At 48.4% G+C, this 24796-nt stretch overlaps 9 protein-coding genes across 9 annotated transcripts; 5 read left to right on the top strand and 4 right to left on the bottom strand.

The window, feature by feature from the left end:
* Positions 1 to 1656: 1656 nt before the first annotated feature.
* On the bottom strand, positions 1657 to 2103 carry N7506_005496 (uncharacterized protein; the record flags this gene model as incomplete). The annotated part of the gene is made up of 1 exon (XM_056954790.1): positions 1657 to 2103. The coding sequence occupies one exon, from the start codon at positions 2101 to 2103 to the stop codon at positions 1657 to 1659; it is 447 nt and encodes a 148-aa protein (XP_056813679.1).
* Positions 2104 to 3067: 964 nt separating this feature from the next.
* N7506_005495 (uncharacterized protein) lies at positions 3068 to 3653 on the top strand (the record flags this gene model as incomplete). The annotated part of the gene is made up of 3 exons (XM_056954789.1): positions 3068 to 3381; positions 3446 to 3463; positions 3518 to 3653. The coding sequence occupies 3 exons, from the start codon at positions 3068 to 3070 to the stop codon at positions 3651 to 3653; spliced, it is 468 nt and encodes a 155-aa protein (XP_056813678.1).
* Positions 3654 to 5899: 2246 nt separating this feature from the next.
* On the bottom strand, positions 5900 to 6661 carry N7506_005494 (uncharacterized protein; the record flags this gene model as incomplete). The annotated part of the gene is made up of 2 exons (XM_056954788.1): positions 5900 to 6349; positions 6503 to 6661. The coding sequence occupies 2 exons, from the start codon at positions 6659 to 6661 to the stop codon at positions 5900 to 5902; spliced, it is 609 nt and encodes a 202-aa protein (XP_056813677.1).
* A 1386-nt stretch (positions 6662 to 8047) lies between these two features.
* Positions 8048 to 11878, bottom strand: N7506_005493 (hybrid sensor histidine kinase/response regulator; the record flags this gene model as incomplete). The annotated part of the gene is made up of 6 exons (XM_056954787.1): positions 8048 to 8428; positions 8475 to 8739; positions 8791 to 9810; positions 9862 to 10590; positions 10646 to 11713; positions 11799 to 11878. The coding sequence occupies 6 exons, from the start codon at positions 11876 to 11878 to the stop codon at positions 8048 to 8050; spliced, it is 3543 nt and encodes a 1180-aa protein (XP_056813676.1).
* Positions 11879 to 13090: 1212 nt separating this feature from the next.
* Positions 13091 to 13554, top strand: N7506_005492 (Pectinesterase catalytic; the record flags this gene model as incomplete). Its single annotated transcript, XM_056954786.1, has 2 exons — positions 13091 to 13241; positions 13292 to 13554. The coding sequence occupies 2 exons, from the start codon at positions 13091 to 13093 to the stop codon at positions 13552 to 13554; spliced, it is 414 nt and encodes a 137-aa protein (XP_056813675.1).
* A 1528-nt stretch (positions 13555 to 15082) lies between these two features.
* N7506_005491 (FG-GAP repeat domain-containing protein) lies at positions 15083 to 16162 on the top strand (the record flags this gene model as incomplete). Its single annotated transcript, XM_056954785.1, has 1 exon — positions 15083 to 16162. One exon carries the CDS (start codon positions 15083 to 15085, stop codon positions 16160 to 16162), a length of 1080 nt encoding a protein of 359 aa, XP_056813674.1.
* A 1070-nt stretch (positions 16163 to 17232) lies between these two features.
* On the bottom strand, positions 17233 to 17997 carry N7506_005490 (uncharacterized protein; the record flags this gene model as incomplete). The annotated part of the gene is made up of 1 exon (XM_056954784.1): positions 17233 to 17997. The coding sequence occupies one exon, from the start codon at positions 17995 to 17997 to the stop codon at positions 17233 to 17235; it is 765 nt and encodes a 254-aa protein (XP_056813673.1).
* Positions 17998 to 19667: 1670 nt separating this feature from the next.
* On the top strand, positions 19668 to 20785 carry N7506_005489 (Carboxylesterase type B; the record flags this gene model as incomplete). Its single annotated transcript, XM_056954783.1, has 5 exons — positions 19668 to 20037; positions 20079 to 20125; positions 20192 to 20463; positions 20547 to 20610; positions 20681 to 20785. The coding sequence occupies 5 exons, from the start codon at positions 19668 to 19670 to the stop codon at positions 20783 to 20785; spliced, it is 858 nt and encodes a 285-aa protein (XP_056813672.1).
* A 1129-nt stretch (positions 20786 to 21914) lies between these two features.
* Positions 21915 to 23668, top strand: N7506_005488 (carboxylesterase/lipase family protein; the record flags this gene model as incomplete). Its single annotated transcript, XM_056954782.1, has 3 exons — positions 21915 to 22737; positions 22795 to 23350; positions 23404 to 23668. 3 exons carry the CDS (start codon positions 21915 to 21917, stop codon positions 23666 to 23668), a joined length of 1644 nt encoding a protein of 547 aa, XP_056813671.1.
* Between the last annotated feature and the right edge of the window lie 1128 nt (positions 23669 to 24796).

The raw sequence follows: 24796 nt of genomic DNA, 5'->3' as shown, positions 1-24796 counted from the left end.
CGATGGAAAGGCCTCTCCTTCAGAGATCCATCAGTATCAGCAGAAGATTGGAGCAGCTCTGTACGCAACCATCATCACCCGACCCGACGCAGCACGGGCGATTGGCAAGCTTGCAGAATATCAAACCAATCCAGGACCCCGGCACCTTGATGCCATCGATCGTGTCATCTCCTACCTCTACCAGACGAGGTTTTTCGCTATTGAATATGCAGCGGATAGGGGATCCGAAGCAGTCACGTTGGCAAGTGACGCATCATTTGGGGACAACGCAGACCGGAAAAGTTCAGAAGGGTATCTTTGCACCCTTTTCGGTGGCGCAGTGGATTGGAAGGCAGCAAAACAACGGACCGTGACAACGTCAACAACAGAGGCTGAGCTGTTGGCGCTCACGGAGGCAGGGAAGACAGTACAATGGTGGATGAGGTTATTCAAGGAGATCGGATTTGATCCTGAGCACCCGATCACTATCAGATGTGATAACCAGCAGACGGTTGACTTACTGCGAAAGGAAGATCCTCAGCTCCGGACGAAGCTTCGGCACGTAGATATTCACCGTCACTGGCTAAGACAGGAGGTCCAAGAAGGAAGAATCTCCGTTGAATGGGTTCCCACGGCCGAAATGGCCGCGGACGGTCTCACCAAGCTTCTTCCACGCCAGAAGCATCTGAAGTTTGTGGAGATGCTAGGCTTGGTGGACCTGAGAACACATTTATCTAACCATGAAGACTGATGAAGCAGAAGAGTGGCAGAAGAGTGGCAGGACAGGACTCAAGTGGAATCGGCCTGCCCTGGGGGGGTGTGTCAGTGGTAGTTTACCACTAAGCCCGTTTTGGACAGGACCCACAAGAGAAGCTTACTAAGAATCAAGCCCCTGAGTCTGAGTATGTATATAACAGGCGGACGGATGCATTTAGAGGAACAGCTGTTTAGTGATAATCCATTGCTACGTACGAGACCTTACCGATCCATCAATCGTCGACAGAATACTTCCATAAGATGGTGTATTTATTTCTCAGGTTTCTACGGTTGTGATTATAGATTTAAAAGACTTGTCATACTCAAAGTGACATGGACATCAGCCAAAAGCAAAAAATCACTTTAGTACCGATACAGCCAGGGCAGTCCCATATGCATTTGAGCTTCCTAGTCGTCATTTACTCTGGGAAGGTTGGCACGTGCGCTAAGAAACGTAGTGGGGCGCCAGCGCGAACCATGAAAACGCGGGTGATCTGTGCACAGCTGTTCCTGAATCTCGCAACAGTTTTATTAAATTGCTAGCGATCAAGCCTATCCACTTCTAGCGCTACGCCGTATTTTGGCATTGTAAATCCTTTGACAAGACCGGAATTACTACGTCTAGGAGTCTGATACTATATGCCTCCTCGATGCCAGAATTGCGCCTATCAGAATAGTCCAAAGTAGCAGAACTGAGTGGTATTGGTACAGTGCACTGGATATCGGTCTTCCTTCTGTGACTTAGTGGATAAAAATGTTGTTTTAGAGAATGGATGGAAGCTGAAAACCTATCGAATCGCGGCATTGCGTGACGCCTTCCTGGCAGCTGCCACACGATGTACAAATTTCCAGAGATAGGAAACGTAAAGTTTGCGGTCGGAACTTAGAGTGCGTGGCAATTCAATGGTATCTAGCAAATCGTCAGCCCTTCTGATCCCATCTACCGGTCTTCCGCTTTAAGTTACCGAGTAGTGTCTGGTCTGCACTCCCCGAGGCTCCTGCGAAGAGACGACCATTTGCAGTTGCCAAACTCTGCCTCACGTGGGATAAGTGACAGGTCTCTGTGTTGCGGGCCCTGGGCGTGAAGATTGGGGGTGGCGGCGGAAAGGCTCTCGGGGTATCTTTGCTTAGGACCCATGGCCGATGCCCCATGAAGGAGGCCTTAGACATACTCTTCTGCATAGCTCGAAGTTTTCGTAATAGGTAGTTCCGCTTGCTTCGCAACGCCTCCCCTGTCCGTTTCAACCCAAATTGCTTGAAGTATGCCTTGGCTTTTGCCTCCCATGTCATCCCTCGGTGCTGTAGCAGCCATGGAAGGAGGTTCTTTTTCTCCCATGAACACCAGGCAATGGTGTTGGGCTTCGGCATCTTGACAAGCAAGCCTCTGTAAAATAAGGGCAGAGGAAGGTCAGGCTGTGTAGTTACGGTGCAGAGTGGAAGTGTTTAAAGGAAACTGGTTGAACTTGAGGATGGTCATTGGTTTTTCAATGGCATTGCCCGGTGAGACGCTAGTCTGTAGTCCTTCGCTAAACACTTGTGTCTTAGACCAGTTATAGGGCATTAAAATAGATAGTAAGGAAACTATATCTATTACGGGACAAGAACGAGCTGTAGGGTGTCGGTTACCAGGGCAAGACCCGCACAAACCAATGGATACGCATGATTAACCAGGTTGACCAGGTTGACCGGACTGTTCATTTTGGTGGAAGAGACCAGCGGTTTTGTGAGGCTATTGTGTCATGATATCTCATCCGTTGAGAAAACGGTCAATCTACTAGGTTGTTTGTCATTTGAGTTTCAAACTAAGCCCCGTCCAAATTTCGGATGTAGTTCAGTCAAAAGTACGTATTCCGTCCAATCTTACCCCTTCCTTGCGTGTAGATCTGGGCTTTATTCATCGATAACGCTACTACACATCGGGCTCAATGGGGCTCTTAGTACATTTAGGGAAAGTGTAGGCCCTACTCGGCGAGCAATTCATTCCTTGATGTTACCGCAATCTTCCCTCTTCCACACTCTCTTTTCCATTATTATTGTTTTTTATTTCTTTCCATGCTCTCTACCTGACCAATCCCAAGCTCCATATTCATTCCGAGGTCGCTTGATGCCCACTCGGAGACTAGGGTACAACTCTCTCAGTGGCCAGGGATGTATCTACTCATTCTATACTTCTCTGAGAACAATGGCTGGCATCTATCAATATATTCATTTCGGAATGTTTGACTTGAACCTATAAATGGAGCAGGTTCCCTCACTGAGAAGACTCACCCTACATTCCTTGTCCTCAAACTTTCCCCCACCTTCTCCTTAGCCTACCACCAACACAATACCAATGGGCGTTCAAAGGGCTCTGCCTAATGGTATCTCGCAGAGATACTCAGACCGAATGTCTGAATTGTTTTCATCGGGCTCGCCTGAGGCGAGCAATATGTGCAGTCCACTCACAATCGCTGGCTCTGTCGACGAACAGTCCAACGACGAAGGCGGTACTAGTTCAATGGATGAATGCAGTGATGAAGATGATGCCCATGGACAACGCGCGGTTGAAACTAGTAGTGTGGTGGAGTATGGAAACCAATTTGTGAAGCCTCCAAACACTGGGTACCTTAGAGACCCAGAATCGACAATCATCGAGTGCATGGCAGAGTAAGTGTCTCAAACCATCTCAAAAGTCTTCTGGGTTCTGCTTACTAAAGGGTTTTTCGTCCAGATTAGAGAAGCGAGTGCAGTAAGTGTATACATTGGGAAAAGAAAACAATATTTACACACTAATACGCCTCAGGCATGTTGAAGAATCCCTCCTAAGCCAGAATCCGTGGAACAACGAAATGCACCGAAAGGTGGCACATATCATGGATGTTGTCGAAATGATGAGGAAAGACGTGGCTGCGCTGAAAGAAAAAGTTGGAATGATCTAGGAGGACAATGGCAGGGACAGTAATATTGAGGGTCGAAAGTCAAGACGCTTCAAGCGCCAAGCGCAGTGAGATGGTGTTGCCATCATTCAGTAGTAATCCCGAGCGCACGTTGGTACTATGAGGGCACCGAATATTACAATAATAGACACCAAATCCTCAGTGATCCGCCAATCGTCTATCCATTAGTACTACCTGACCTTAAATCATAGACGACGTGGTATAGTGTACTTCACTCGAACATTCTTTCTTGCCTTCGGGTAAGTCTGTCCCAGAACCCGTAAGTCGCTTGCAGTGCCGCAAATTGGTTCACAGATATTTAGTAAATCTCTAGTAAACCAAGGTTAACTTCGGTGATAGATTGGAGAACGGTCGCAATTTTTTGGACTAATCTCGAACCCACTGCAAAGCTTTTTTCGGCCTTCATGGACTGGTCTCGATGGTGGGAAAGCTATGCGATTTGTCCGGGGAAGTTCAGTAGCTTCCGGGCCGGGCCACGATCACCGTTGGCTTTCTCCCCGGCAGTGCTCTTGAATCCACACACGGTTGATCATTTCCGTAATTTTCAAGATTGTCATTGTTTTCTATCATATATCCGTGCTCCTTTAATTTCGCGTCTGTGGCCGAGTTATCCACTCGGGCAGAGCAAATTGACTCCACTCGCGTCCCCTTTTATCCCGCGTCGCTCCACGACATGCGTTAAACGCCTCATACCAATTGACTTGTGGATCCAATAAGCCAATCTCGCACGCATACACCAAAGTTCCGGCCATGAATGGATGCGAATCAGGCCAGGCTTTTTGACCAGAAATTCTCAGCCATGGATTCTCTCTAGCCTAATTTTGCCAGATTTGCCGGAGATGGCCGCTCTTGTCAAATCTGCGTGATATTTGAATTTCGTAACACTGAAATTTGGGATCTTCGATGTCGCATTTCTGACAGGGATTAAACCAGGCTTGCGGACCGCACAAGACTCCGGTTTATGCTGTGATTTGTAATATTTCCTTCCCGGCTATCAGGAGAAGCTTCGTTCGTATTTACATTCAACAAATTTGCGCGCTACTGCTTGAAAATCTGGAAGCTTTCTTTCAAAGGAAAAGAATACAGATGGATCGCTAGACTACGCGCCGTGCATGCATGCCACATGAGGAGCCTCCTGATCCGTGCTGACGGGGGGCGGCCCGGGTCGGATACTCTGGCGCGCGACCGAGACACTAGACCAAATGTGGTTCAAGTTACCCGCCACCGTATTTTTTTATTGGCATGAAATGCGCGACATATCGCCGTGCGTCAACCCACCTCAATCTCGCATTTGTCACTCGATCCTAGTGCCATCTCAGTCTCGCGTCTGTATCAACTGCAGCCATGGGTACTACCTCCAGAAAAAAAATTGGGATACATATTTCAAGGCCTAGGAATTAGCTGTGAAGACGACTTCCCCTATTATAGCATAATCCAGAAGGATTGGAGAAGGACTATGGAGTGTGAAAGGTACCAATATATCGGCCAATGGTAGAGGCGAGATTTTTAAAAAAAACGGCGAACGGGATCTACAAATCACCGCTAGCCCGCTTCGGGATCGATCATCCGAAATGCGATTGCGACATAGACAAATAAATAAGAGATTTACTCCTCACTCGGGTTGCTCTGGGGCTGCGTTGCGCTCATTGGATTATATGCGGTATACTTCTTCCCCTAAATTATCATGAACGCCCCCCATTGTCTTTATCCGGCAAAAGATCGGAGCGGGTCGGAATTACGGCACCAGTCAAGCCAGGACTAAGCCAAGACATCTACAGATGGTCATTCAAACGGTGATCATCCTACTCCATGTGAGTAGGGCCGAGGACTGGGCTAGTCAAAATCGTGACGTCGTATAGAATATGTTCAAATCAGTGCAATGTGGTAGCGCAATCCATGTACCCTTTGCCCTGAGGCCTTGCACTGATATCAGGATCCTTTGGGCAGTTATATGCCGGAACGTGGTGACACAATATATCCTCTTGCCAGTATTATAATTCCGATTAACTGCGCAATAGTGCATGCATAACACTCAATCAGACGATCCAATGCCAATATCGATCTTAAACCCAATTTGATAAGTCCTTGAGCCATGTACTCTCTGTCTATCCAGTCGCAATGAAGCTTTTATTTCTTTTCGATTCGTAGCACCACTATAGCAACGCGACTTTCTTAACTAAATGGTCCACCTTTGTCCCGGCACCGCGTGCCAATCCTCAAAAGGGCGATTAATATTGGTTGGGTTGTTGATTGACTTGTGCCAGCGCTTGTTGGTTGGTCAACGAAAAGGTACTCGGTAGTGGATAATTCGGAAGCGTATTGGCATCGAACATTCCCATCTGTCCATTGTGGACCGGCCAATTCACTTGTAGTACATCAGAATCAGGCATGCCAGCAGCTAATCGTTTGTTTCTTCGTGCTTCTACTTCTTTGTCGATGTCGGTTTTCAAAACATTGACATTGGTGCCGAGATGTATGAGCGTGATCAGTCCGTCATCTCCGGCTGCGCCAGCAGATTGTGCGGCCTCGAGCTGCTGTTCCAGAGTAGATATCTGCATCTCGAGTGTCTGCACCTTGACAACGGTCTGGTTCCTTTCGTCATTCAGCTGACGGATGCTTTCTGCGCCTTTGGCATTTTCGGCCTCCAGACGCTCTATCGAACGTTTAGCCTCCTCTCGCTGTCTATCAGCATCTTCGAAAAGGTGCAAGCATCTGCGGTGAACGACTGTCCAGTGTTTTTGTTTCTAAGTCTTGGCTATCGGCGAGGGAGACTGGTTTCCATATTTAGTTTGAGTATATTGGCCTTTAGAAGATGATGATGGGAGACCTACCAGGGCTGGCTGCGTATCCGCACCTTGGGGGCCATACAGCGGGCGGGTGTCAGGGCCCGCAATAATAGAGCGCCGAGTGCGTACAGGAGCAGTTACTGGTTCAGGTTTATCTTGACCAGGGCTGGGGGGGACTTGGGCTGCCGATCTGCGGGAAGGCATATTGAGAGGGAAAAACCTGGGAGCGATGACCGAACGGATGGCCTCACAGGGGAAATTCGCTGTTTGCTCAAGGATGACTGGTTGAGGTGGACAACGCGAGCTTTTAAAATATTTACGGCGGCTCGATAGGAGCAAGACCAAGGCCGAACAAGCTGGTCTACTACTTGATGTGGGCCGCAGGATTTTGAGGTTGACAGCCGGTCACAAAGCCCACTTATCTGCTGAGTTTGAGAGGGCAGCCCATAATAACGGTTATCCCTGTGATATCAAGGATATGGTTGCATTCCGGTGGTCGATCGTTGACCACCCCCTTCGTTTTCACTCCCAATTTCCGCATGCCGCCACTTGACCGGGGACTCCTCGTCAGCTGTGTTGTTCTTCTCGCCACCGGTCATGCTTCGCAACGAGCGGGCAAGATGTAGCACATTATTTGTCAATACAAATACTTCTTAAACATACTCGATAATCATGCCTCTAGATTACTGATCCCATGGTCGTTTCAACGGTCAATTTTTGCCTGGTTCATGTAATCTCGCCTATTATTATGCGCTCGCTTGTCGCATATATGGATCGTCCGTACCTACTTACAAATGAGGCGTAGTGGAAGAGCGCACGCCTTAGCGACAACACTTCGTGAGGTCAGGAGGAAATCAAGCCATGAGGATCTAGACTCTCATTAAGACGTAAATAGAATAGTGATTATTTGTTTTTCTGGATTTTCTGCACTAGGGACGGTAGCTATCTTTGATTTACACTCGTCGCAGCTCACTGATACCGGAATGGATTCGCCAGACTTGAGACTCTCTTAACCATGCCTATACACACACAAATTATTAACGCCCGGCGGCTAAGCCGAAAGGGCAACTATCTCTGATCTACTATACATGTCATAATATATATAGTACTGTCTCTCCTTAGAGCCCATACATACAGCCTTGCAGAATATGTCATCTCAGATGTCCGTATCGCAGCGGATCCTCGTGGGTTAGTAATTTTGTTAATAGGCTGGCTTGAAGGCGCTTCTCCAAGTGTTCAACATCCTATTTTCGGCAGTTGAAGCGCGTCTACCATCTGTAGCCCGAGGTGGTTGGTGGGTTAGATCGGCGAAAGGGGGGTGATTTATGTTCTTCGGCATGGTTAGGTGGCTTCGAGCCATGCCTATACACACATACACACAATTTATTAACGCCCGGCGGCTCAGCCGAAAGGGCAACTTCGAGTTCTTGCTTCACTAGGATGAAGCACCTGCATGGAAATACACAACTAATTAGACTGCACTAGGGTTCATTGAACTTTGGTTTATTGATTGACCTGCAAAAAATGAAATCCGAAGCCATGATGACTATTGGCTCCGCGAACTGTACCGCTCAACGCCGACGTATTTTATCATACAATGTTCATTACCTTTTTCAATCCCTGGAGGGAGACTGGTTTGATAAGGTAGTTATCTAACCCCATCATCTTGGCCTGTTTCTGCATTTCATCAGAAGCGACCCCAGTGACAGCCATGATGCAAGATGCTGACATGCCCTTCTCCTTTTCAAACAATCGAATGTTATTCGTAGAATGGAGACCATCCATAACAGGCATCGAGAGGTCTGAGAACGCCGGGTTAAATGCGTATTCTCGAGAATGATACGAGGCAAACTCACCCATTAAAACATGCGTAAAGAGTTTGTCGGATTCCTTGTACTTGTTCAAGGCAATCAGTCCATTTGAAGCAGTTTCGTAACTGCAGCCCAGTTTACGCATGAAGGTGGACATGATCTGTGGACATTCAGCAAAGAAACATAAGGTGAAATGGCGGGGGTACCTTGAGGTTGATGCTATTGTCATCTACAATCAGAACATGGTTTCTAGTATCGTTTCCCGTCGACGGCGGCAGTGTAGCAGGGACAGGAACGCCTGGAGCGCAGACTGGGGTGTGCTCATGTGGCTTTAAAGTTTCAGGATCAGGTAGCGCATCTTCATGAGTATTGAGCACTTGGAACGCAGTCTCAATCTCAGGGGGAGTGGCCGAGTACCCAGTGCGTTTCAGAGCGGAATCGATAGCATTTGCTAGCTTGCGCGGGCCATATCTATTCCAGATCAGTAAGGTAGCCAAGAACGGGTGATCGGGATATACACACGGATGAGAGACGTGAACGATCTCGGCTTTCACATGATCTGTAACTGGGGGTCTCTCGCCCAGCACGATGAAAAGCTTGATCCTGGATTGAGTCACAGACAAAGAATCAGCCTGCATCAACTGCTGCAACTTTGTGTCCTCGATAATCACAACATCGCCGTTCGCTTCGTCTAGATTCTCAGTCAATGAAACACTCCAATTGGGCTGCGCCAAGAAGAGATTGCTCAATGAGCTTTGGATCGACAATTTCCGCTTGGTTTCTGTGCTTAAGATACCAGTTGGCGTTTCATTCAAGTCTGGGCAATCGTTGAAGCCGACAAGACATGCCCGAGTGGCCGGCCTTGAGTCCGGCAATTCGTCATAGCGATCGACTTCCGAGACACCTTCGTCACAGAAATGAATAGGAATGTAGACATCCACTTGCGTCCCAACATCTAGCTCACTTTTGATATCGATGTGGCCTCCAAGTGACGCGACGAGCTTGCGCACAAGACTGAGTCCAAGACCAACACCCCCTGAAAGAGGATCTTCCTGGGAAAATGGGGAGAAGACTGAGTGTCTCAAATAGTCGGGGGATATCCCGCCGCCTGTATCTGTCACTGACAGATGGGCCAGAGCAAGCTCAGAGCCGCCAGTCTTGATACTAGACAGGGCTACCTCGATAAGACCGTGGTCTGTCCATTTCAGAGAGTTTCCAAGAAGACTCATGACGATTCTTCGCCATGCACCTGCCACCGAGCGCACATTCCATGCATCCAGTTCCTCAACCCGGACCACAACAGAGAGTGTTTGTGTGTCGTCCGATTTCGGATTTTCAGTTGAAATGCGCAGAGGGCCTTTGGCTTCAGAATCAGAGTATTTCTTCCCTCGTCGCATTTGTGATGTGGACATGATCTCAGCCACTTGCTCTAGTAAGTCGCCAAGGTCAAATGCAGTTGCCAGGCCAGTCATGTCGAGTTCGAGATTATCGCCGCCTTGATGAGCCGTTGTTGTTAGATTGTTAATCTTTGTAAAGTCCAGCCTGGCAGATAGTCAGTATACTAAGAAATTTCGAGAAAAGACCGATACTGACAGATGGTTCATAACGTCCAACAGCGTAAATCCACATGATTCAATCATCTTGACCATATCGGTCTGACCAGGCTCGAGAGTTGTCGCCCGCAACAGCTCAGTATTGCCAAGAATTCCATGAAGTGGGGAACGAAGTTCGTGACTAATGGAGGAGATGAAGTTCGACTTGGACTTCTCCGTATTTTCCCAGTCGACTCTGGCAACTTCAGAGACAATCGAGTTGCTGAAAGCCTTGAAGAATCCGAGTTCTTCTATGCCCAGAGCACGCTGCAACTTGCTCGTCCAAAGTAGAGTCCCAGCTAGCCAACGTGATTTATTCCAGTCCCAGAGCGGGAAGAAGAGAACCGAGTCTGCCCCAGGAAGTTGTTTAGCTAGCCCACAGCTGATATCACGGAGTGTGTTAATCTCGGTGGTCGAGTCTTCCATTCCACCCAGATAGGAAAGGTAATGGCTGCCAACAGCCCGATCACCCAGCATGAATATCTGTCCATGAGGGAACGCTTCAATCATCTTCCGTAGAAGTTGTTCCGTCAGGAGAATTTGAGGACCGTTCTCAGCTTTCCATGAGGTTGTGAAAGCTTGTCCATAATTTTCGCAGGGGGTTCGAGCTTCTTGCGCCGGTGTTTCATCGCGTTTGAAGCCCGATTGGATCGAAGTGAGCCTGTCAAGGAAACTGGAATGTAATTGCTTTGGCGAGGGCTCCCAGGCATTTGGTGATACGAGCGATTGGCTAAAAATTATCTGTCAATTTGTATCGATAAAGAGACGGTGTGGACATTACTGACGTTCCAGAGTTGCTTTGAAATGCATCCACAAACAGCACTCCATCAAGGTCCATAGAGTCTCTCAAGATGACACTGGCGCGAGAAAATATGGATGCAATAGACTGGGAGATGGATAGGCTGGAAGAAGTCTCCATCGCACGTTTTGCATGAGCCCCGTCAGGCTCAGTCTCGTCGATGCTTTCGGCCCCATCCTGCAAGGAGACCGTTGTGGGTTCGGTCTGAGAAGACTTTTCTCTGTCGAGCGACAACGACAAAAATTCATCCGTGACATGCGTTGACTCCTGATATTTTGTCGTCGTTAAAGATGCCACAGCGGGCAAGTAATTGCTATCCGAGTCAGATTGACCAGAAGGGCCGGCAAAGGGATGTGATTCTTTGAGCTCGGCGTCGGGGTCTGAGTGATGTGTGACAAGATCAGTGACTCCTGTCACAAGTTTCTCAGCCCGGCGATGGAAATGCACTATTCGAGCGCTTTCAAGGTATTGGGCCGTGGCATCTGCCAATTCCTGCAACAAGGCAACCTCGGCATCTCCAAATGCAGAGCGCGGCGTGTCGTCCACGACGCAATAGGAACCCAATACATGACCGGAAGGGCTGAAGAGAGGCACCTCGGCATAGAACCGCATATGGGGCCAACCGACCACGTACGGCCGATCCTTGAAACACTCTTCATCTGCAAAGTTGCGAATAATGTATCGTGTACGGCTGGCGGTGATATTGGGGGTATCGAGTTCCAGCGAAGCATCTTGGGCCGTGAACAACTTGATCGTATGAGGGCAGACTCCCCAGGAAAGGTCCAAGGTTCTGAAACCTAGATATATGCCGTCGTCTGGCAGGTGCTGGTCCCTATGTCGCAGGGATATAGAGGTCGTCGTTTCGGCAATGATGTGTTGACTTTGGCCATCGATGACTGAAATAAAAGACCGGTTACAGCCAAATCGGTAAACACCCAGTTGTGCTAGGGCATTGAGTGTGATGTCGGGGGATAGGTAGGCGGCTCCGGGCTGCTCGTCTCCCGTCGGCGCAGCCTCGCCGGACGACTCATGATGACTGAAGGTGCAGTAGTACCTATTCACAAAATCTATGTCAGTACCGGTAATGCCAACGGAAGATCACAACACAAAAGACCATGGACTCAGGTGATGGGATGTACTTTGATAGTTCGCGGATGCGCTCTTGTTCTGCCACCGATGTTGGGGGGTGGTCCGGCCCCCGGGCCGCATATAAGGCCATGGTTTACTTCGCAACGTGTCTGTGAGACGTCAATTTGAATGGCCATAAGAGCACGGAGACACAAGATCAATATGTAGACCCTAGTCACATGAAGGCTTGTGGAGGTGCAAAAATCAAAGATCGAGTGGGGGAGTGGGCTAGTTCGTTCCCCGACAAAAGTGACCTGTAACCTGTTTGAGCCGGATAAGTCACTCACCGCTTTGCCACTCGGGCCTGACTAGGCTCCGTCGCATTCCCGTCACGTGGTCCTTGATCCTTAAGTAATCCGCAAGTGCACTTGGGAGTTGATACGCGAACCCCAAGAATCCCTGCTAAGAACTGAGGAGTTCTAGATCGTCGATGCCGCGAAAATTTCGAACGCTTGGCTGAGGATTAAGCTTAGTGTACCGACACATTGGGATTTTCTTATCGTCTCGCCTAATAATCCCAACTGCGCATCAAGTTGACCTATTCGCGCGGACGGGACTACCCTCATTAGGAACGAATCTCCAGAGAATCCAGCTTTGTTGGATGATTAAATGAAAACAAGCCAACGAAAAGCCGTGGGTGACTTATAATCCACAATCCCATCTACATGCGTTCGACTATAATGCAAGCATAATCAATTGCCAAAAAAAGGGGGCTTGTAAGCTAGCATGCACTATGGCAGGTTATGCATGACTATGAGTTCATATTCAAGCTTTGCTTTGTATGCATAACAGCAGGCGTTTGCAGGTTAGGACTCCGCGCTCAAACCACGTGTGTACCCAAGCTAGTGGCGGCATTGGTCTGAGCCAAATTTCCTGAGAACCAACTGAGAGATAAAGCCCGGCCGAGAGAGTTTCTCAGCCAATGGCCCTCAATTGCTATTCCTGGAATCCGGTGCCGTGGGCCTGGTCCGCCTGGAAGTGCGGTGATATGATGACTTTTGCGCTAAGGAGCCTTCTACCGGCTTCGATCTACTTGTCGGTTATTTATCCCTTGGAAAGAGAGGCAAAATAGTACCGCAGTACTCCGTATGGTTTTTGGGCATAGTGTGCTTGTCGGATCCGCGGCTGTCTATTGCAGCGTGTTCCACGACTATATGAGCCGACCAATCACCAAGGTGTCTTTCCTTTTTCCGTGCTCTTTTAACCTATCATTTTTGGACTATATCACTGAGCTCCGGGCTGTGCACTCCCTGGAAATTTTCTTGGATTCTCGAAGGGTTGATCCTCTTCCGGATCTCTGAAGATGCACGTCTTGTCTGTCTTAGGGTTCGCCGGCCTCTCGGCGGCTTCCGCTATTTCCAGCGTTGCCGTTCCGGTCACTACAACAACTGCCATTGCTACGACTACTTCGACTACGTCTACTGCGACGACAGATTCTACGTCAAGTTCTTCAAGTAAGGGGCTCAAATACCGGCAAAAGTCCATTGAACTAACCTGTCTGCAGCTTCTACAACCGTCGTCACCGTCGCAACAGACAGCAGTGGTCAGTTCACCATGATTGGCGATGCTACCACCTATGCACAAAGCCATGGACTCCCGACCGTGACCGTCCTTGCGGCTACATATACTCAAGCGGTGGCTGTATCTGCAACTCCTACCATGACTGTCATTGGTCAAAGGGATGTCACCGACGACTACACTCAGAACAAAGTCACCCTAGCCAATGGCGGTACCATCCTGACTAGGCTGCGGCATGTCGTACGATAACGATAATGGGTCATTATCATCATCGTCGTTGCAGATATCCGCGGATATATAAACGATAGTTTGGATATCAGCAGACTATCCGCACTAGCATAATATTCGCTAATATATCCTATTCTGGACCATTAGGTGATACTTATGAAGCTTACAAAACATTATTTTGCATCTGAGTTTTTACATGTATGGTCGTAAAAGTACTCGTCCCCTATTTCCTTCACATCTTCTGGGAAATATCAAGAAACAGTATTGCATTCGTAAATAAATGTCCTCTGCATAGAAAATTGATTTTAAGTATATAGCGAGCGAGTTGTAGTCACCTGTAATTTTGTGATACTGATTAATGGGTGGCGGTTTGGCAGTAGACCTGGCTTTGAACCGCCCATAGGTTCCAAATCTCAGAACCTGAACCTAACCTCTTGAGGTTAGGTTCCAAACTTTTTAACCTGGACCTAACCTTAACCTCAAGGAGGGTCGTTGAGGTTCAACCTCATGAACCTATATGAACCTGCATATGCATAATTTGTTGACGCTTTTCCTCTTTTGGCTGGATAAAAGTGATGATTCATCTCTAATTTGACAGCTGTTTTGTTGACCTGCCGGCGTTCGTCTGATTACTCTGTCAACGTGGTGAATTATGAAGAAATAATTGTTCAGAAGTAAACAGAAGACAAAGCCACTGATAAATTACAAGTAATATTCGATGATATCGACGTGGTAGGTGATCAGTAGAGGTCATCGGCGAAATTGCACGTAAAGATGCAGATATATATATTTTGAACACTGTAACCCATGTATATCTTGACAAGGAGAACTACATGTTATGGAGTAAACCACTACGATATAGATGAAATCCCCTCATTTTTATACAAAACAAATCCTTATGCCTCCCTCTATGAATTTGTCTCGAAGGATTTAGGTCAAATTATCTATATCTATCGTGAATCCAGTCTACAGCTTCTCATCGTTAGACTTAGCCATTTAAACAAGACGATTTTCCTAACTTAAGGTTAACCTCCAGGTTCTATGCGGGTAAGTCAGGTTAAGTTCTAGGTTCTGTACGGATACATGAGGTTAACTTTCAGGTTCTATGCGGGTAAGCGAGGTTCTCTTCTAAAATGATGTGACCCTCCCACTTCTGCTTGTAACGGGCAATGCGTAAGAAGGCCACAGACTGCATGTTTTGTGACGAGGCTAAAGGGTACTTGACAGTGCGCATCTGGCCTCTCCTGTTGTAACGGAGCGTGTACCAACCTCCTGACCAGCCAAAGCAACTGTGGAGCTTGCGGGAACACTGTAAGTGCGCAAACTGCATATTGTGTGGCAAAGACTAAATGGTGCTCTAGCGCGCGTCCGGCCTGACATGCTGTAATGGGGCGTGTAACAACCTCCAGAACGACCCAAATAACTGTGGCACTTGTGGAAACACTGTGAGTTGAACCTACGTCTGATACAGCCAGCCGGGCTGGCATTGTATTGATGTTCTTGCTTCTGACTCGATGAATCCGCACCTCTCTAGTGCTCCCCTGGTTCGATGTGCTCATCGGGCGCCTGCAAATGCACAACTTTCCAGGGTTTCCAGGACCAGACCACATACACCGTGGTAAACTTCCCATATGGTGTTGCCGTGGCAGACTTCAATGGAGATGGCCATCTTGATGTCGTGAGTTCGGGTCTCCGTACCGGCGAGAATGCAGTTAGTATCTTGCTCGGGACTGGGACGGGAACCTTCCAGCCGCAGACTACATTCCCCGCAGGGTCTGGACCTGCGGGTGTTGCGGTGGGTGACTTCAACAAAGATGGAAAGATCGATATCGTGGCTTCAAACCTCGGCGCCCTTCAAGTGAGTGTCTTGATTGGCAATGGTGATGGAACCTTCCAGTCGCCGACCGCATACGGTGTGGTGACCAATCCGTATAGTGTTGCGGTGGGAGACTTCAGCGGAGATGGAAATCTCGATATCGTGGCTACAAATTACGTCGATTCCTCGGTGAGCATTTTGCTTGGAAATGGTGATGGAACTTTCCAGCCGCAGGTCAGGGTCGCCGTGGGAGGCTTCCCGCTCGGTGTTGCGGTGGGCGATTTCAATGGAGATGGCAAGCTCGATATCGTGGCTGCAACCTCTGGCGACAGTACGGTCAGCGTGTTGCTTGGAAATGGCGATGGAACCTTTCAGACGTTCACCGCATACGCCGTGGGATCTAATGACCTTGGTGTTGCAGTGGGCGATTTCAATGGAGACGGCAAGCTCGATATTGTGGCTGCTAATAACGGCGGCAACTCAGTGAGCGTGTTGCTCGGAAATGGTGATGGAACCTTCCAGACACAGACCTCCTTCCCTGTTGGGTTAGGGGCGTATAATGTTGCAGTGGGCGACCTCACCGGAGATGGCAATCTCGATATCGTGGTCACAAACTATAACAGTAATACGGTGGGTGTCCTGCTTGGTGATGGATCTGGAGGCTTCCAGACGCAGGTCACGTATCCCGTGGGGTCCGGGCCGCTTGCTGTTGCCTTGGGCAATTTCAACGAAGATGGTCGTCTTGATATCGTGGAAACAAACTCTCGGGGAAACACAGTGAGCGTCTTGCTGGGGATAGCCTGCCCTACTTAAAATGGCCATGGATACCGTAGACCAGATATATTGTTGGGGTGTGTACACTCCCAGTCACCGAGACCACACCCGTGCCAGCTGCCCCTCTTATCCTTTACCTCATGGTTGTAAGAGTTGATATCATTCCACCATACACCACTTGTCCTAGAAGAACCGCAGCCGAAGATTCCTGGACATCATAGCTTGCCGCTCCTTGCAATAGTAAGCCTTTCAGCCTTGCTGCCTAGACTTCCGCAAACTACCAAAATGGGCCCGGACCTCGGGCCCAGGGCCCAACCCAACCCATAGCCCATTGATGGGGACCTACTTGGCCCCAATAAAGCCCATTTCTTTGCATAAATATAGCCTTGTCGTTCATAAGGCTGCTGATTGATGATCTTTATTTACAACCGGTTTGGCCTTTAAGCGGAATTTCTCGGCCCGAAGGTCTTGAGCCGATTTAGTAGTTCGACCTTTTATAGAAGATAGTATAGAAATATATATTTAGTACAAGCAAAAGTAGGTGCGGCGTTCTTACTTTAGGATTATAATCTCTCTCACTTATCACTATTACCCTTAAATATATGTTTATAATATCACCCTCTATAAAAACCTTTCTCAAAACAAGATATCATACAAAAAATATCAGTTATAAAGCTCCATCTATTTCCTATACTAACTATTGTAATGGGGAAACTGCGCCACTTCCAGGCTGCGGCACTTCTTCATGTATGAGAGTATTTCAGTCCGCAGTTAGGCACCTTAGCAATTTAAACCCTACACACTTCTCAAAAAAGAGCTTTTATTCATTGCATTGCCCATTCAGGGGCCCCTGCTTCCTCCCTAGCAGCCCCGTCGTGCACTGAGCACCCCTACCGTCTTGTCTGCGATGTCAGACCGCCAGCGCGCTCTTCCCACTTCACTATAAAGTAATCTAAACACTCAAAATACTGTCAAATTCTACATTATGAGAATACCAAGAGTTGGCACATTTGTATAGTTCAAAGGCCAATAGACCCCCACCCAAAGCCCATAACCCATGAATAGGTTCCAGATTGGAGCTAGCCGAGCAATCTTTCAGCTATCAGCTACTACATGCTATCTTTGGTTTTCTTCAATAACCTGCTTTGTGGTGGCCTTTCCCACCGAAAGCAGTATTGCCCCTTCTCTAGTGCAATGCGTCTCGAGCGCTCACCCGTTTGCCAAATAGTTTCCCCTTCCTCTGTCCAACCCAGCTCAAAGGGCACATTGTAGTCTGGAGGGGTTGGGAGATCCGGCCATGTAAGCCGCTTGGGTGCATTCAAATATCGTTCTGTGGCTCTGTCGGTTCTCGTCGCTATCCACTCATTCAGAAACTTGCGAAACTTTGATACATCAGAGTCTAGTTCGCGGCGACAAGTCCATTCAATGTTCTGTACCATGTCCATATTTCGGTCCCAGTGAGGAATGCTTGTGACATGTGTATCGTTGGTGATGATCTCATATAGAGTGAATACAACACCAGACACGTCCTCTCGACTATCCAGTAGACCTTCCTTCCCATTGGCGGCCCAATCAAAATCGAAGAGAATAATCTTGTCTGTCTCGGGGTCGACAAGCAAATTCCGTGGTGCAATGTCTTGATGCATGATCCCTAATTCTAGGTTCAGAAAATCCACTCGCTGAGTAAGCTGCTGTAACCATTCAAATCGGAAAGGCCTTTTTGGATCGGCGTCGGCTAGTGTTCCACCTGGGATGTACTTTGTTGTGAATCCAATCACTCGAGACTCCACCTCCTCGAGAATAATGCGGTCAAACGGTATCATATTAGGATATGGCGGCAGTTTGCTGAGCAGGTTCATCTCCTTCCAGGACATTTGCAGTCTCCGAGGTATACCAAGAGGGTTGAATTTGAATGCAACTGTGTGATCATCATACGACATAAGATCGACACCCGGTCCAAGCCGATCGAGCTCTCGAAGTTGAGAGAAGTAGATGGTGGGGCAACCTGCGAGTGATTGACATATTGATAATGGAAGATATCCAACAAAGAATGTATCATCTTCTTCCGGGTCTATCGACACCCCAGTAAGAAGCCCGTCATCGTTGACCGTGATTGCACGAACCTCTGGGGAAAGGGAATCAGCAAATTGCGCAAGAACTGAGGTCTCAATATCTTCTTCGGGTGGAAAAAGCTTGGCAGTTCCTTTGACTTTGATCAATCGGAGCTGATCCCAGTCCCAGACGTTGCAATGAGTTTCGGTTGCAGGGTTTTCCCTCGCGCCAAACTAGCCCTGGCCCTCTGAGAGGAATCTGTCTTGCGGGTCAATCATGGCGAAAGGAACAATGAAAAGGATATTTGGATACTGGTGTGCTGGTGGTGTGGATAGGTCATATCAGTGGTCCCGCGAAGGGGGTTTTATATTCCAGAATCATGTTAATGCGGTGCAAATCGGCAGAACATGCTTGAAACCTGGAACCGTTTGACGCGCTTTGTGAATCGAATCATGGGAGTGCCTATGATATTACAAAATATTCAAAAATGGAGAATGCTGGAGGTGCAAGCGTGATCTCGACGCTTGGACCTGTGCCATTCAAAACGCGATAAGTAGAAAAATTGTGAATCCTTCAACAATAAAGTTGGTTACCAAAAACTGATGACATGAAAATGTCGATTTTTGACCGCTCGGCCAAAAAGGTGGACACCTTCTTAGCTGAGCTGAGAACGGTGTATTGTGGTGTAATGTGCGTTCTGACAAAAACTTAGTGTTGTTTCTTAGCGGTTAACGACAGGTTATGAGTGGCTAGGAGCAAGTGCCTCGAGTGAAATGATGCTTGGCAGTTGGATCACACTTGACTACGTCTCCTCGTAAGTCTCATAACCAACAGGGGACACCCAACCAACAAGGGTATAGGTGGGCTGCATAGATGCCAGCCGCGCGCGATGTGAGTGAGGGTCGAGATGTCACAAGCTCAGCCATACAGCCCAAATCAAAAATCGAAGTGTGACTTAGCAGCGAATCAATGATAATAGCTGACTCCATCACTTCATCGTAGATTCTCTCTGCTATCATATAGAAAAAGGTCGCTCATAATATACTCCGAATCCATAATGTTGTCACCCATAGAAAATCCCGATTTAGCACCTCAAGCCAGCATTAGCAGCAGTGCGTGACATAGAGGGACTAGCGTATGCAATGTACTTCCAAGTCATTGATCAATCTGGATATATATCCCTCCTGAGTTTTGAATAATAAGGAACACATTCTTGGTCCCCAGATCTCCCTCAGTATCCTGGGTACCCAAGTCTCTCATAATTTATCGTAAGCCCATGAAATTTTCCCGCGTTACGAACGATTCGAGTGGCATGTAAAACCGGGAGAGGTCGATATGGAACTGCGATATCTCAAGACCACAGTCAGTAAATCCTCAGGGGGTTTCCTCGCTTCCAACACGTACAGTCGAGTTCCTTAAGACAATAAATGTCTCATTAATTACTGAACTACGCAATGTGTCCCTGGTCTCTCTTATTCGAGAAGGCCAGCTGATGAAGTCAGACTCCTATGGCCGTACTGTCTTTGCGAACCTCTGGTCTGGCCCTCCTCGCTGGCATCCTGTGATTGACGGCTATATCCTTCTCTATGATCATGGAAATGCTTTGAGACTGGGCGCCCATGCTGAAGTTCCAATCATGACGGGCAACAATCCGAACGAGAACGATGGCGTTGCTTCCAACGTGTCCGAGTCCAAGAACCTGTGGACCGAAGTTTTCCAGAAATACTTCTCAGAGTTCTTCTCTCTTTATCCTGCCAAGAGCGCAGCCCAAGCTAAGGAGAACTCTGATGCTGTTCTTTGGAAAGAATGGCTCAGACTGGTATTTGAGACTGGACCAGGATGTGACGCCAAGGAGGCGCAAGGTCAAATGGCTTCCGTTACTTCTTTGACACCGCTCCTGCAGAGGAAGAGTCTGGTGGTGCTTACCCCGGTGTAGAGCTCTGGTTTGTTGTAAGTGCCTTTTTCCGGAGATTCTGTTTCCTCAATGCATGATGAATGTCAGATTTCAAATCAAAGCCAACAAGGCATCAGACCAACAACATTGCCTACTCAGACAACTCGACAGTCAGCTGGAATGAGTCGGACTACAAGGTTGAATCCGTGATGTCCAGCTGCTGGGCTAAATTCACCAGGACTGACAACCCCAACAGCGACGGTCTGACCTACTGGAGCCCATCCTCGGACAACAAAACAGCCATGCACCTGGGTAAATACTTTGGTGCTGTGCCAATCGCCAAATCCGCTGAGCGCATCAGCTTCCTCCGTCGCTGGATGTCTCTCTTGCACGAGTACTGGACGAGAAGATGCAGGTGTTAGGTGAAATTTCTCTGTTGTAGAACATGTCATTGTTGCATAGTTTCAGTCATTGTAGTTATATCATTGGAGGTCCCGGTGCTGACAAGGAAAACCACGCGCAAGTGAAGATCCTACATAAGGTACAATCATTCTTCAACATAATTAGCACCAAAGGTACAAATGTAAGGCTTGCTTAAATAAGTGAAACAGTGTGAATCGGCAGGCCTCCGGGCCGATGATCTCTTCCTATCGCGAAGTGGCGAAAAATCGAAATACGGGCGAGGATACCGAATTCGGAAGCGCGACCCGAAGTAGCTCGAATCTAAAGCTGAAGTTAATAGCCTCGAACACTCCAATACACCCAGCCGGTGATGGAACGAAAAATCAGAGTCATCATAATCACCAGCGCGGTTCTTTTGCTATTTTGCTTCTCTCTATCGACGTCTCAAACCCAGAAGGACCCGAAATGCCTTTCCGTCTACATGTCATTCGGCATGCACAGGGCACTTACAACACCAAGCACGGGATAACGATATTGTGGGCGCCGTTGAAAGAAAAAGGCATTCAACAATCCGAATATTTAACGTTGAGCCTTCCCATTCAAAGAGAAGGTTGGATTAGTGATAACCTCTACGCTTCAGCGCACTCTCTCCACGGCAACCGTCGGCTTCGAACGATCAATCGATGAAAATTACCATACCAAAAGCCATGGGAAAACAAAAATCAAGATGGCGCGCAGCTATTCCTTGAGCTAGATGCGCAGGCGCATGCGGCACGGCCATGAGACACTGGTTCAGAGATTTCGATCCTGCAGTCACAACACCCCAATCTCTCCTGAGATACACTAGACATAGATCCTGCATTCATTACGAGCGAATTTACATATGTATGCGACTGATGCGGAATCATTGCAGCTGCATGGATCGAGTCTCCAACGTCGATTAGAGGGTTATTTTAAGAAATCTTAGAACAGCGGACGTCAGGACATTGTTGTTTCCCATGCATGGCAGCTGGCTAAGATGCGTTGTTGGGCAGACATCACTCTGAACAGTAATCCCGAGGAGACACCCGTGGAATCTTGTTCGGAATGGCTTCGTGGCTTACTCCTTGGCTCCGGCCCGGGGTGCCCACTTTTACACCCGAATGCTTCGCGTCTAATTCAAGTCTCGGCCAGTCACCGTGGAGACGTATATCCGATTAAAACAGTACCTTTCAACCTACGATCTTTGCTGCTTTAATACTGATGAGGGAATTTCAGGGACAGTCGTTCGTTAGTAGCCACGTACTCTTCCCTGGAAAGCAATCATGAATCTTGCCTTAAATGGATTGCGATGGTCTGCTGGACAGGACCAACAATCCTTTTCATCTCGGATTGGACTCTTTCTTTCCTTTTCTATTCGTTATTCTGATGATCTTTTCTTGAAGGTCTTCTTCTAGCCCCATTATGAAGCTGCTTTCCAACCTCGCCGCTCTGGCAACTTGTGGCTCCCTCGCCTTTGCCCTGAAGCCTCCAGTCATTGATACTCACTACGGTACTATCCACGGTGGTCTCTCCCCGTTCGCAGGGGGTGACCAAGCATTCGTATACAAGGGTATCCCATATGCCCAGCCGCCCACCGGCGCCAACCGATGGACGAAAGTCAGTGGTCCTAGCTATTGGGGAGAGCTCAATGCCACTGAATTTGGCCCACAATGCGCACAAACAATCAGCGATGCAGGCATCTTCTCCAGCGGCAAGAACACGACCAGTGAGGACTGTCTAACACTCAACATCTGGACCCCGGCGTATAAGAACCAGTCCGACATGTCCTCAAAGAAGCTGCCCGTTTTCTTTTGGATCTACGGTGGTCGTTTCACGGGTGGCTCTGGTGATGTCAGGACCTACGACGGTACCGGCTTCGCGCAGAAAGACATCATCGTGGTCACTATCAACTATCGTCTAGGACCCTTTGGATTCCTTGCCCATCCCGAATTGACTGCTGAATCAGGCACAAACAGCTCAGGCAACTACGGTATCCTGGATCAACAAGCCGCTCTGCACTGGGTCAACGAGAACATTGCCAAGTTTGGTGGTAACCCCGACCAGATCACTGTCGGTGGACAGTCCGCTGGCTCGGCTAGTGCTCTCGATGCTATGTGGAGCCCTCTGGCTGAAGGCCTTGCTGCTGGGATCATCGCGGAGAGCGGTGCCCGCGGACCTCACGATCCGATGACTGGTACGGTGGCCACTTCATACCGGACCAAGAAAGCCGCCGAGGCACAAGGTGGTAAGTTGGATGCGAACCAGCGCCAAGGTTTATTCAAATGTTGACCTATACCCACAGTCAGGTTCCTGAAGACAATGGGGAAGAGTTCAATTGCTCAGCTCCGAAACGCTTCCATGGAAAGCCTCCTTGAATACGACGGCATTTCTGACACCATCTGGGAGGGGACTCAGTTCGAAAACTTTACCGATGCATTCATGGAGCCCCCTATGTGGCGTCCTAACATCGACGGCTACGTTTTCCCGGACACCTACGCTGAAGCTTTGCGCAACAACTCTCATGCCGATATTCCCGTCTTGACTGGAAACAACGCGGATGAATCCGGGGCTACTCCGACTCTGACCTATTTCGCCTCTAAGTACCACGAGCTGTTCAGCGAACTCTTTGGTGACCTTTCGGCTGAGTTCTTCTCATTGTATCCTGGTAAGAACACCACCCAGGCATCAGAGAGCGGCAAAGAGTTCTGGAGAGACCTGGGTCGCGTCGGAACCTGGCGCTGGGCACTTGACTGGGCTGCTGGTGGTGCGAAGAAATCTGTTTACACCTACTACTTCAACCACTGGCCCGCGGAACAAAGATCCTCGGGCGCCTACCACGGCAGTGAACTTTGGTATACGTGAGCGATTCCTTGAAACATTCTCCAAGTCGCACCAACTAACGACGATGCAGGTTCAACAACATTCCCTATTCTTCGTACAGCAATGTAACATGGAACGAAGAGGATTACGCAGTCGAGAAGAAGATGGCAAATTACTGGGCCAATTTCATCCGAAACGGCAACCCTAATGGCGATGGGCAGGCTCAATGGAAAGCCTCCAAGAAGAATGCGCAGACTATGTGGCTGGGAGACCAGTGGGGAATGGGCCCTCTCACCAAGGACAACAAGCGCATTGAGTTCCTGCACAAGTGGACTTCGAAGTTGCCTGCATGGTAGTTGGCTTGTGCAATTCATACATACTGTGTGGACTTTGGTCCACGTCCCATCCTTTTGTGTGATATGTGGAACCTAGATCTCTTCTATGTACATACTCCTGCTCCCGAAGCATCGCTCTTATCGATATGGTATAAACTGTCTTCAAACCTCGGCTCATTCATGCTATGCACAACTAAATACCTTTACTACGATTTTTCGAGTTTTTGCTCACTATGTCTCATTCGTTCTTACTCTATCGCAGCCCTCGCTCTAAGGTAGTTCTGTGTTCTTGGTCCCGAGGTCTAAGTGCCTATACGAAATGCGCTCTAGGCCTCGGATTCAACATAAGTATGATTGGCGCACAGAATCAAGAAAGCTACATTTGAACACGTTTCAGGATGATTGTCGGCGCAATACATAGATAAAGCTTAACATGATCCTTACAAGTTTCGGAATCCCCGCGACACATACTCAGACCCACAGGCGCAGGAAGACGCGTACCCCAGAAAAACCAAAAGCGATTGTCCAAGAGGAGAGGTGGATATTCAGGTACGACAACTTGCCTTGAGTGGAACCACATCCCGAGCACTCAAGGGACTTCGGGGTTCGGCGTTGCAGATCTTCGCCTTGTCTAAAGTCCGAGCACCCGACTATCCACTTTTATCGCCGAAAACATATTCGCTTCACAGACAAGATCCACAACCGGCATTTGGGACCAGCAGAATGTGGTCTAACGCTGATTGATTGCCGATCTTTACGCCCCTGACGTGGATGTCAATTAGGCATGGCACGAGTACTAGTGCGATGAAAAATGCAGACACGCTCCTTGTTTCAGACACCATGCATTCAGGTGAATTTCTGGATTGCCGCGGTTCTTCTCGGTCTTGAAGATACCTATTTAGGAAGTCATACCGGTCTCTTGGCGAGAAGAGAATCAGTATCGTACCATGACAATAACACGCTATGTACTCGGTGCAAGTGTTTTCCGTTTCGTGCAGCAAAATCGCTATACAAATGCATATCAGGCAGTGGCCTTTCCTATTTAGAACAGCCAACAGTGTCGTCGCGTTGATCAATCCAATGAGATCGTGGCTTGATTAGGATCGACACAGCCCTCCCACGAAACAAGGTGCTGTAGATGGGAAGCTA

Source organism: Penicillium brevicompactum (assembly GCF_028827555.1).
Source record: "Penicillium brevicompactum strain IBT 35665 chromosome Unknown utg000003l_segment0_segment0, whole genome shotgun sequence".
NCBI lineage: Eukaryota > Fungi > Ascomycota > Eurotiomycetes > Eurotiales > Aspergillaceae > Penicillium > Penicillium brevicompactum.
This window is presented reverse-complemented; position numbering and strand designations above follow the sequence as displayed.